Source organism: Acomys russatus, chromosome 20 (assembly GCF_903995435.1).
Source record: "Acomys russatus chromosome 20, mAcoRus1.1, whole genome shotgun sequence".
Classification (NCBI taxonomy): Eukaryota; Metazoa; Chordata; class Mammalia; order Rodentia; family Muridae; genus Acomys; species Acomys russatus.
The window spans coordinates 37,314,209-37,327,947 of record NC_067156.1 but is presented as its reverse complement, the minus strand read 5'-3'; the positions used below and the strand labels follow the sequence as shown (position 1 = coordinate 37,327,947).

The 13,739-nt window shown below is 34.9% G+C and overlaps 1 protein-coding gene across 2 annotated transcripts in view; it reads right to left on the bottom strand.

Moving 5' to 3' along the window:
* Positions 1-13,739, bottom strand: part of Dmxl1 (Dmx like 1) — a 132,013-nt gene that overhangs the window by 109,982 nt on the left and 8,292 nt on the right. For both annotated transcript variants that reach the window (XM_051163099.1, XM_051163100.1), the window contains exons 2-5: positions 12,509-12,634; positions 8,005-8,076; positions 5,585-5,663; positions 3,592-3,724 (exon numbers count right to left, since the gene is read on the bottom strand). In XM_051163099.1, coding sequence (XP_051019056.1) covers positions 3,592-3,724; positions 5,585-5,663; positions 8,005-8,076; positions 12,509-12,634 — 410 coding nt within the window. The remainder of the gene's footprint in view (positions 1-3,591; positions 3,725-5,584; positions 5,664-8,004; positions 8,077-12,508; positions 12,635-13,739) is intronic.

Genomic DNA, 13,739 nt, shown 5'->3' with positions numbered 1-13,739 from the left:
ATAAATACATATTCAAAAACATATATGAAAAGGAAATAAAATCATCTGTCTCATTAGCACCGCAGCATTCATTCTCAGACAAACATCAGTCAGCCTTTCATTTCCATTCCCCTTCCTACAGAAGACAAGGCCATATGTGTATTTATATTGTAACAGCATTTACTTATTTAAAAAGGTTCTAGATGCACAAGATGTGTTTATGTGTCTAAATATATAGACCTACATCATTATTTCATAGGTTTATGGTTTTCCTTGGTATGCCAAATTATGATTTAAATACTAGTTCACTACTATTTCTCATTTTTGCTGCAACAGTGATGCAATGAATAGTCATGCATTCTAGGGAAATCAAGGCAGAAATGCAAGGCAGGAATTTGGAGGCAGGAAGTAAAGCAGAGGCCACGGAGGAATGCTGCTTACTAGCTTGCTCTTCCTGGCTTTCTTCATTTCCTTTCTTATATACCCTAGAGGATACCTGCCCAGGGACAGTACCACCTACAGTAGACATGGCCCTCTTACAGATATTATCAACAAAGAAAATGTCCCACAGGCTTACCTAAAAATGCATTCTGATAGGGGCATTTACTTGACTGAGGTTTCCTTTTCTCAGATGACTAGCTTGTATCAAGTTGACAAAAACTCAGCTGACACAGGTGTTTTGCTCTTATCTCTTTCATCCAGACTGGTTGACTATGTTTCCAGCCTCCCAACTCTCACACAGAGATTATACAGTATGCTATTATGCCTGTCTTTTACATGGATGTAGGGCATCCAAACTCAGTTCTTCATGCATGTACAGTAAACATTTACCCAACTTAGTCATCTCCTCAGCCTGCACACTCATTTTTATTCAACCAATTAATCTTTGGGATAATACTAAACTAAATTATAGGAATGTGCCAAGAGCAGTTGTACATGCCTATATTCCCAGCACCCAGGGGACTGAGACAATAGGACTGTTGAGTTCAGGGCCAGCAGAGCCAGACCCTTGCATTTTCTTAAAGCAGCGACTACAGTAGTCTTTCTAAAAGCAAAGCAAAACTCAGTATTCTTACTCAATCCCTCATAAGATTCCTGGTCCCTTCACAGTAAACAAAAAAGGCAAAGGCAACTGGGCATGGTGGCTGTGACAGTTTGAATGATGATGGCCTCCATAGAACATGTTTAAATACTTTGTCACCAGTTGGTCGAACTGATTGTGAAAAATTAGGTTAGATCTTGTTGGAGGAAGTCTGTCACTGAGTTCAGTCTTTGAGGTTTCAAAAGACCTGTGCCACTGCCAGTGTGTCCTCTCTGTCTCCTTTGGCAAATCAAGATGTGAGGTCTCAGCTGTTCCTGCCACCATGCCTTTGTTCTGCCATCATGGACTCTAACCTTCTGAAACTATAATCAAACATAATTAAATACTTTCTTTCATAAATTGCCTTTGTAGCTGGGCAGTGGTGGCACACGCCTTTAATCCCAGCACTTGGGAGGCAGAGGTAAGGGGATCACTGTGAGTTCGAGGCCAGCCTGGACTACAAAGTGAGTCCAGGATAGCCAAGGCTACACAGAGAAACCTTGTCTCAAAAAAAAAACAAAAAAACAAAAAAACAAAAAACCAACAACAATAAGTAGCCTTTGTTGTGGTGTTCTGTCACATCAACAGAGAAATAACTAGGACAGTAGCAATGCCAATAGTCCCAGCTACTGAGGAGACTGAAGCAGGAGGATCACTGTAGTGTCTTGACCAGCCTGAGCAACATAGTAAGACACTGACTCTTCCCCAAATGTCCTCACAATTAAGTATAACAGTTCCCTTCTGTCATTCTGTGCCTTTTTCATGTCCCTCTAGCCACAAGTTAAACACTCACACATATGGAACTTTGCCCTTAATGAAACTCATTTTCTTCAGGTTGATTCTCCAACATGACCTTCAGTTCTCTTTCATTTACCTTGCTTACTTTTTTTTTCTTCTAAGTTTTTAATTCATCTAAAACATGTCATCAGTGTTTTAAGCACATCACCAATAGGGAATGTGATCAAAACTGAACTCTGAGATGTATACTACTCATCTGAATCTTCAGACTCTGATCTCGGGCTTTTCTTTTAATAAAAAGCACTATCAAATCGACAGTTATCACACCTATTCTTAGTTATTATTACATTCTCTGGACTTAAACAGTCTTCCCTCCCTTCTTGCAAATGTATAAAGTACATTTTATGTTCTCAATTTCATGGAAACCTTTTAGTACATGTATATGACAGGATGAGCCCCTCTCTCTCCTTTAATATGTGAACAGCAAATGGCAAAACAAAGGCATGGTGGCAAGAACAGCTGAAAGTTCTCATCTTGATATGCAAATATGAGGCAGAGAGTGCACAAAAGCAAAGCCCAGCTCTTTCTAAATTCATATTTATGCAGAATTCTATTCTCCTTCCACATATTAACATGTTTAGCCAAGGGCTAATCATAGCCCTTGGAGAGGCAGAGGCAGGTGGAACTCTGGCAAGGCCAGCCTGGTCTACAAAGGGAGTCCAGCACAGCCAAGGCTTGTCTTGAAAAAACAAAAAATAAAACAAAACATGATTATACCCATGACATCTCATCTTCAAATTCAGTATATAGGTCTGTCAATTTGACATCTGATAACATTCTATTATTACTTCATATAAAACTGAATAGGAAGAAATCCATTTCATATCCTGTTATTTCAGTTTTCCTGTCTAACACTGAACTTGTCTCTAATTGTTCAATACAACATTCAAGCAATTTTACAGATGCCTGGTACATGACAGGCAACCAACAAATATCTGTTGAATGATGGAAACCTGAAAATGCCAACTAGAGTATACAAAAACTAAGCCTACTAAGTCATACTTAGAAAATTTGAGGAAAAAAATAGTAATAATTTAGGGTTCTTATCAACAGTTTATAATACACGTCTTATTCTGAATATCCACTATTAATAAACATTACTCATACTTTTATTTCTGGACATTTCATATTTTTTATTTAGACATAAGTCGATCAACTATTAAAATGTCTATACATACTGCAACTTAAAGTTCTCTTTTCACATCTTCATAGCCCACTTCTGTTAACTAGTATGTGATATATTCTTTTCTGACTCATCTTATTTTTTTAAAAGAGCATTAACCCTCAAGTTTTTATTTTCTTAGAGAAATGTTTTATTTGTATAGTCAAACCTATTAATTTTTCCCTCTCTTTCAATTTCTAGCTTTGATGTCATACTTAGAAAATATATTTCCCTCCTTCCAAACATCATTCATTATACTTGTCCAACAGCAACATGAAATAAATGTCATGTGGGTATGTGGAAGTTGTAGGACAACTTGGAGGATCCATCCTCCTTTCACCACATGGGTTCAGGGACTGAACTTAGGATGTTAGGTTTTATGGCAAGTATCTATGGAGTGAACCATCTCATTACATATAATTCAGTCTATGACTATGTATAATTTAATCTAACCCTTAACCCTAATGTCTGTTCACAGTAAATAGACTAAAAACTCGTGTATAGAACCAACTTATAAAATAAAAAAATACAGGACAGGTTTACCAGTAAAACTGTCTGATTAACTGCTTACTTGCAATGCCACATGCAAATCCAATCTCCAAAATTAAGATCTGTTTTATCTGGATTTTCATCTTCAGTTTGTTTCCTTGAGTTAGTATTACACCAAAGCTGCAGACAGCTGGAACCAGTTAAAAGACGATTACCTAAAGAAATATGCATACATATAATTCATCATTTATTATGTAGGTTGTTAACACAGAGTTAAAATGCATATTCAATAATTTTTATAATACTATGAAGTATAATAGAGTTTCTAAAAAGAAAATGCAAAAGAATAGTTTGGCACTGGCTAGATGACTCAGTGGGTAGAGGCATTTGACTGATGACCTGAGCGCTATTCCCAGGACCCTCATGACAGAGGATAGAACCAACTCCTTCAAGTTGTCCTCTGACCCTCATATATGGACCACAGCATGCACACACCAATGCATACATACACCTAATAAATAAGTAATATAATTTTAATAAAGATATATAGGTATTTAAAAGAGCTTGGATCTGTTAACATCCTGCTATATATAGGAGGGAATGATTCCATGAATCCCCACTTTCCCCTTGAAGATTATTAAGAGCTAATGGTGGCGGGGGGTAGGAGACAGTGAGAAACCACCCGTCCCTGATTATCTGCAGGGTATCACTTCTGAGAGAAAAGGACAGCTTATTTTGTGTTACAACCAATGGTAGAGACCTCATACTCTTAGAAATAATCTCTCACTCAGGACTCAGGATCCTGTAAGAAACCCTAATAAAATGAAATGAGAAATAAAAGGAGGAAGAGAGTGAAGGAGCAACGAGGGAAGAGAAGAAGGGAAGGAAGAAAAGGGGGAGTGCAAAGAAAAACGAAAAAGAGAACAAAGTGTTAGTTCAGCAAAAGCATTAACTGTAGGTCAGAAATTCAGAAATCCCTGTGTCTAAGCTATTTAACTAGTCATGCAACCTGGATCTAGCTGGGCAATCTTTGACCTTCAATTTTCTTATCTGCAAATTCAGAGCTTTTTAGAGTTGCAAGGATTAACTGCAACTTGTACAAAGCCTGTAGCAAGGCCCTCTGCAATACAACTTTCCCACACCTTACAAGAATCGAATCTGTTTCTCTTGTCTCTTGAATACCTGAACTCCTACTTTGTTTTGAACAAAGAATGAAACAGGAAAATCCTCTGGATGATGAAGGCCAGGCTTTAGGAGTATATGTAATTTAAATGTTCACTTTCAAATTTTAACCACCATGAAAAATATACATTACCCTGCTGTAGAGAGCACATGAGAGAGACAGGCCACATAGAGAACAATGATATCCCACTACAGAATTAGCCAAAGGCTCATGTATGTGGACAAAGTCTTTCTTGGATCCTCTACAAATAAGCTACTTAAGGTAATAATACACAGATAAGAGACAAGGTATTCCCCACCACACCCTGCAGCAATTCTGACCCACAGAACTTAAGCAGGAATGTTACTGTTCCTTTATGCTATAAAGCATTTATTCTTATTTTGTATGTGAGTTTTTGCCTGCATGTATGTCTATGTGCCACATCATTTAGGTCTGGAATTACAGTGATAAGCCACCATGTAGGTGTTGGGAACAGAACTGGGATCATCTGGAAGAACAATCAATTCTCTTAACTTTTAGCCACTGCTCCAGCCCCAAATTTTTTTTAATGTGAAAACATAGCATAATACAGAGTTTTGTCTTAGAATTAACTTTTTTTTCCTATTTCATCTACTGTGCCCTAATTGTTAAAGTCTATCAAAAAGTCAGGTCAAAGACTTGTCAATGAAATCTTATTTTCCAGAGAGAATTATCTTTTCCCAAAAGTAATAGGTATTCTGTATATCTTTTATCTGGTCCTATCATTTACTATAGCTTGGACTCTGCCTTCATTTCAGTATAAATTATAAAAAGGCACAATTTGCTTTAGTTATTCTTATCTTCACTATAGTCTCACAGATAAAATACATAAGAATAATAAAAACAAACTATTTAATCTTGTTCCTTTCCTTACCTGCAGGATCCCAGGTTATGTTATGTGCTATTGAGTCCAGAAAAAATTGGCCACTTTTCTGCCACTGACGATAAAATTCCTAAAATCAGAAAAGTCACATAATCATTATCAGCATCTCTTCTATCAAATGAACATGTTCATGCTTGCTGTGATTATAATAATGCAGCCATTTTTAGGAACAAATCAATTCAGTCTGCCAGGCACAGTGATGCTCACCTTTAATCCCAGTACTTAGGAAGCAGAGGCAGTCAGATTGCTGTGAGTTCAAGGCCAGCCTGGTCTACAAAGAGTCCAGGACAGCCAAGGATACACAGAGAAACCTTGTCTTGAAAACAAAACAAACTAAAAAACAATCAAAACAATTCAGTCAGGAGAAACAGGATTATATCAGCAGTTCTCAATTGCTGCAAGTCACAACCATCAGAAGACACATATTTCTGCTCGTTCAGGAACTGAGACACGGCTCAGTAACAAAATTACAGCTACGATGTAGCAATGAAGTACTTTTATGGTTGAGGGTCCACCATAACATGAGGAATTATATTAACAGGTCACAGCATTAGGAAGGTTGAGAACCACTGAATTAGATAATAAAGAAGAGTATTTAAAATACATAAATAAATAAAAGAAGATTATTCAAAGCAACCCTTGTTGCTGGGATCTAAAAGCCTATTAGAATAACCAATAAATATATTTTACATGATGTCACACCAAACATTATTTGTATTTTATTAAACCAAAGTCCAAAGCTTAATTTTAAGTATGTGTCCAAGGATCAACTAATTTAAATATCCTTCTCTTAATGTTTCATCTCTAAGATATATTACTTCCTTAATATAAGATTTTCCTACTCTTTTAACCATCTTGTATTTGAATCTATGAATCTGTTTTTTAAAAAGTGTCACTATATAAACATATTAAAACAAGAAATACCATTACCACTTATAAAAGGGATTTTCTGGAAATTGTCCTCTGGCCTCCATAGGTAGCCTCTCCCAGCTAAATTAATGTAATTAAAGCTTTAAAAGTTTAGTACTGCCAATCACTTATTACAGCAGTAAAGGCCTCTTATACTATATTAACTAGATAACGTATAGATACTAACAGAAATCAGAGACAAATGTGGAATCTCTTCGTGAAACTGTATGCTAATAAATGTCCAGCATAGAGGCCGATGCTTGTAAACCCAGCACTTGGAAAGCTGAGACAGGACAACTGAGAGCACAGGCTAATCTAGTGAGTTTCGTGCTTGTCTTGAGCTACATGGCAAGATTCTGTTTCAAAAAAAAGGGGGAAAGGATAAGGGGGAGGGGAAAGAGAAAAGGTAATTTGTAAGACACTACTGATTCAAGTAAAAGCAACCCACAAGTGATCAAGAGCTATCTATGTAAGGGTATTTCTACCATTAGAACACCACTTAATTCTCTACACTTCTGATCTTTAATATATCACCCTTATAACAACTCTATTAAGAATGAATAAATGCCTGTTATTTTCAGAGTTGAGCAAAGAGAATCATAAGGTGGCCTCTAATAAAATCACGTGGGAGTCCACTGTGGTGACACATGCCTTTAATCCCAGCATTCGAGAGACAGAAGCAGCAAGATCTAAGTTTGAGGCCAGCTTGGTCTACATAGTGAGTTCCAGGACATCTCAAAAAAAAAACAAAAAACAAATCTGTTTTGTTTAGTTAGCTTTTAGGGCTACACAGAGAAACACTGTTTTGAAAAACTGGGGGGAATCATATAGGTAAAAACAACAGAAATAGAAACCAAGGCTACAACTTCTAGTCTTGCTCATTCACTTCCCTATGCTGATGCTTTCATGTGGCTTAGGAATTGCCAGTTTAATCTTTACAGTCACTACAAAGACATGGAAAAGAATGTGACTCATCTGTTATATTCAAGAGTGTTAAAACAGGAAATCCAGTACATAAATCCAATATTTGTAAACTATTAGTTAATGAACTTTCTAATTTCTTATATACTTAGAAAGCATATCATTACTGACCTAACAGCAAGTATAACGCATGATGTAAAAGCAAAAGTGTCCTAGGAATGTCTTAACATTTAAGTGTAAGAAAAATAAACCTATAAAAAGGCAGAAAACTTAAGACTGCTCTATAAACTAATAATAAAGAGCCACATAGGCTAAACAATAGTGTATGACAGTAGTAATAAAGTAACTTCCGCTCTTTAAGTTATTGGCTCTATTATAAAATAAAACTATGAGAAGGAAAGCAGAGCATTTTAAGACAGTTAGTTGACACAATTTAGTTTAATTCAAGTCCAATAAATATATAATTATATTTTAATATGACAATTGAACATAACAAGTATATTAAACTAGTTTACTATATGGTCACTTTAATTTTTTTAATACTAGACATTCAATTCCTAAGAGAAAAATAAATTACTAACCAAATTTTTCCCTTTTTTCGGCAGACTGACTGGTTCAAAAATTGAGATAACATTTCCATAGGATGCTGCAATCTTTTAAAAAGAAAAACAATTATAAACAGATTAACAGATTAACATATTTATAGATCAAAAGAACAAATGAAATCACTACTATAGTTACATTTTAAATATGCAAATATATGATCTCACTTATTAATACTTGAGAATGTTAGTTTTGAAAACCACCACATGTTATTAGAATCCCAGAACTGCTACCTTCTATATATATATATATATATATATATATATATATATATATATATATATATATATATATATATTTCAGATACTTCTCAATCTGCATTTATAATATATATTAACACTATCTTTCTCACAGTCATAAAACACTTAGCATGTAGTAAACAATACAACACTGTAACATCAATTATATTCCTCACAGAAAAAAGCAAGTAAATATAATCTTTGCCAAATATGAAATCTGACATGATTCTAAAATAAGTTTTAGCCAGGCTTGGTGGCTCCCACCTTTAATCTCAGAACTCAGGAAGGCAGAGGGAGGATGGCTGTGAGTTCAAGGCCAGCCTGGTCTACAAAGCAAGTTCAGGACAACCAAGGCTACACAGACAGAGCCTATCTTAAAAAAAAAAAAGAATCAAGGAATAAATAAACAAGTAGAGTTTAGTTTTATAGTTAAGCTTAGGGGTTAAGATGTTTTTAGGTCTACATAGATGTTTTAAGTGGATAATGATGAGATACGATAGATATTGGTAATACATTCAGAATTTTAGATTCACCAAGATAGGAAAATACTTTCTTCAAGGCTTCCAAATACAAATAACCAAAGCACTATGAATGTAACATTTATATAATTCCTCATTGTTTTGTGGTTCTTCTTGCTGTAGTTGGTTTATTGTATATATTTGTAATACTATAACTATATTATGTAAAAAATTTATACTTTTATTTTATTACACATGTGTAAAACAAACTACATACAGCAGGGAGAACCATGTGACCATCAGGAGAATAATGAGTTCTATACATGTTACATTCATAGTGACTTGGCCATCTGCATTTGTCTCGTTTGAAGTAAGTGTTTTTTCTGTCCTGTTGGGTCTAGATTTCTGAATGAGATTCAATATTTAGCCTATCTCAACTCTAATATCTTAGTTTCTTTATCTTGACCTAAAACAATCTTGTCCCCTAACCAACTTGAGAAGGAATAAAACTTAAATTCCTGAGTGAACCAGCAGTGTGGGTTAGCAGCTTCCAAAATATACAAATTAACTTAAGACAGTTTACTGCCTGACCAGTTACCCAATATACTTTATATAACGTTGGAATGTAAAAAATTTTAATAAAAAGATTGTAAAAAAAATGAAAGTGAATGAAGGAATGAAGAAATAAATAAATAAAGAGTTTTAAGGTTATCTATCTTTGGAGTTCATAACTCTGCCAACAAATAATTAACTTCATAATAATAAAACAAGAGCAATTCTTTATGAACTCCATTAATACAATTTTTTAAATTGTATGTTTTCTAAATTTGGGGGAGGGAATGGGGGGAGGCAGGATACATGATTTAAACCAAGGGCTCTGTGCATGTACCCTGCAAATGAGCTACTTATTTAACTCCTTTTTAGTTTTATTTTTTAAATCAGCAACTACCATAGGTTGAATGAACTCCATCAAAATATCAGATATCAACTAGAAATGATGGCAGAAACCTATAATCCTAGAATTTGGAAGGATTATAGTTTACAGATCATCCTTGGATACACAGTTGAGAGCCTATCTCAAAAACAAAACAAAATTAAACCATACAGAGAATGAAAGGAAGGAAGGAAGGAAGGAAGGAAGGAAGGAAGGAAGGAAGGAAGGAAGGAAGAAAATGTTCAGAGGCAAAGGCATGCTGATCTCTGGAAGTTCAAGGCCAATCTGGTCTACATAGAGTGTTCCAAACCAGCCAGAGCTACATGGTAAAAAGTATAGATAAAAGAACCATATGTTCTAAAAGAGACGAGACTATTACATATACAAAAATTTTAAAAAAGTATGTTAAATGAATTGAATTTATAGAATATACAAATCAGCTGCACTGTATTGAGCTGGGAAATCCTGGGTTTCAAGTATGTATGAGTTGGTTTTGAAAATATAAGTATTCATTCAATTTTAAAATGAGCGCATATTATGAACACTTTGTAAAGATTAAAAGAAACAATACATATTTACAAGTGATTCATGACCAAACTAGCTAAAAGTGTTCTTTATAACATAATAATAAACACAAGACTAAAAGTTAGGTTTGAGCTATATTATACAATGATTCATGCCAGTGCAAACAATTTGAACTTTTCCAAGGTAATGAAAAGTTAAGAATGTTCTGAAGCTAATAAACAAAAAGAAATATACAGGTACAGTTTCTTGTTATACTAAGGTTATACAAAGAAAACATGTTATTGATAAAATTCCAGTGCTGATGTCAAGGGGTGTTTTCTTTCTTAAAGACAGTCATAAGTACCTTAGCACCACAAACTAAAAATTTTCTTCCTGGTACTATAAGGACCTGTTCACCTTTCCTTGGGCAACCCTGTGTTCCTCTACTCCTGGGAGGCCACCATATGGACGCCAAACTTTGTCCAGATACAAGATGGGCTCAGCATACTACAGCACAGAACTCCTGGACTCAAAAAGCCCTCCAGCTTCAGCCTCCGGAGTAGCTGGGACTACAGGGATGTGTCATCCTGCCTGGCTTCTTGATATTTTAGTAAAGGCTTCGATTATAGTGCCACTTGTCAATGAGGAAACTTACCTTTTATTAGTTTACTTGTAAAACCAAATGACTTCATCCTAACCTAAACAACCATAATTTAGCTTATCTTTATAAAAACTTCTTGCTATAAGCTATCAAACTTCCAGCATTAATTAGCTTTGTGAAGCTGAATGATATTAAAATAACTTTTTGATAGTAACAAAAGATTACAGAACTACAGAATTATGAGAGCAAAATTAAAAGCATGAAGAAAAGAAAAACATCTCACAGAGAATCCTAATATGAAGAACATGGATCTAACACTGTTAAGGTCTAAGCTTAGGCAGATCAAGGAAAGATATTTGTAACTATATTGAAAAGAAGAACTATAAGGTGATTAAACAAACAATGGCAGTACAACGAATAAAAAGTGAAATAGAAACACCTTTTATCGAGGGATGGAGGGAGAAATGGGAAGAGACAAGCAAGGGGATAACAGTTTAGAGGTAATAGGAATAAATTTTTAAAAAAAGAAACACCTTTTATAAAAAGAATCATAAGGTGTCTAGCATGTGGTACACACCTTTAGTACCACCACTAAGGAGGCAGAGGCACACAGATCTGTGAGCTCAAGGCCAGCCTGGTCTACATAGCAAGTTCCAACTAGCTAGACCCTGTCTCAAAACAAAAGAAAAGAACAATCAATCAATCAATCTGCAAGTCTAATCATCTATGCTTACTTGGTGCTATTTTAAGATACGTATGTTGGCTAGTATGACTCCTAGCAGGGCACTCCACATGACTATAGTTAAATTAGTAAACAAAAACTATGTTATTTCTTTTGTATTTTTTATTACTATTTTACTTTTCATATATAGAGTCCTGACAGTTATTATTCCAGATTTTAGTTTATGTACCCTTTCTATGTTTTCCAGAAGTTACTATAATAAATATCTGCCTACAAAGAATGCCTGCCAAATGATTTATCTTTTGAAAATAATGCTATTCCTCTCCTTTTTAAAGATGCTAACATCTTAGAAGGTTTTGTTTTATGTTAATTTTGTTTTCTAATGCCAAAAAATAAGCTTTAGATATGTTTATAGGAAATAGGTATTGTTTCCATCTCAATTAGTAGAGATTATTATACAAAAATAGAATTCCTAACTGGGTGTGATGGCTCATGTTTATAACCTCAGTATTCAAGGGACAGTAGGACTGCAGTGAGTTCAAGGCCAGCCTGGGCTGCACTGTGAGTTCCAGGACAAGCTAGGTTTCAGTGTGACCTTTTCTTAAATAAACAAATAAACAAACAACAACCAAAAACAGGTGAAGAGATGGCTCAATGATTTAAGAGTACTTGCTACTCTTGTAAAGGACCTAGGTCTGGTTCCAAGAACCCACATCAGGCAGCTCACAACTACCTGTTAAGTTCAGGTCCAGATGATGCAAAACCATCTTCTGGCACCCATGGTTGCATGTGCACAAGTACAAACACACACACACACACACACACACACACAGTTTGCATAACACTCAAGCATACACACAAAATAAAAATAAGTATTTTAAAACAACAAATAACTCAGAATTCCTGACATTCTCCAAAATTCTTCTTAGACAGCCAAAGAAATGTGTAGCTTTGTCCTTGGAAAGAAGGTCTCAACTGAATAGGAGATATATATTTCAGAGATTATTCTGACAAGAGGAAAACATACTCAAAACAAATCTGCTTGTTACCAAAAGATTACAAACCTTGCCTTGTTGCAATGAACAATCTACACAGCCCACTTGAATATTTCCATGTTTGGCGCCTGGGATGATCTGTAATCTTTCAAAATTACTTCCCAGTATTACAATGTCACATCCAGATGCATAGGCCTAGAAAGGAAAATTAAAATGATAAGATGTTTCAAGAAAACATGTACAAAATTGGCATTTAATATTGTTTAAAAGACATAAATTTTAACTGCTTCTCAGACAGCCTTTAATACAACTATTTTCTTTCCTTCCTGTATATAATTCAACTGCAAATGAACCCCATTTGAAACTACTCATATGCACTGCTTTCATCTTCACTGACTGTTCTCATTCCTGTTTGCAACAAAATTACCTGGCTCCTGTCCTACTATTAACAATCCAATTGCTTATATCCTTGTCTCTGTTTTCAAACAAACAAAAAAATGACTTCTAAAGATATGTACTGCATCAAGTTATAATCCCTTCTCAAATTTTAAAGTTTCCCACTACACTTGCAACAACCCCAACTCCAACCATGGCAGCACCCTGAGTAATTACCCTCCTATAATCTCCAAGCAGGCACTTCTGCCTGTTTCCTCTCTTCATCTGGTTGTCCTTTCAGTGCCCTTCCTTGTTTTCTTTTCCAATCCAAGGTGACTTATCTGACTTATTTTTTACTTTTCCCTTGTCGTTGTCTACCTCAGGGTTTCTTAAACTTTTTCCATCTGAGAAATTTATTACATGACCCAAGGTATTCAGATATATAAAATAATTATAAAAATCAAACACTTAATGATAATAAATCATAATTTTTTTACAGAGCTGAGGACCAAACTCAGGGCCTTGCATTTGCTAGGCAAGCACTCTACCACTGAGCTAAATCCCTAACCCCTAAATCATAATTATTTTAAAACAAGTATTTGTCAGCCATAATTTTACCATTTATAAAAGGTAAAAGCAAATTTGTATTAGTGAGATGACTATGCTTGTTTTTTAGATAAAAATAAATCCTGGCTGAATATTTGATGCAAAAGAAAATAAAACATGTTATCTCATAAATTTCAGTTTACTGATACCTTCATTTTATAATCCTGAATTTTGAGAATACCATTTTGAATAAAATACATGGTACAAAATGGCAGAAGTATGTTTAGAAAAATTCCAGATATTGTTGGAAATTCTGTCCTAAAAATAAGCCAAAATTCATTGAATGGTTTCTGGTGAAACTCAACATTTCAAACACAAA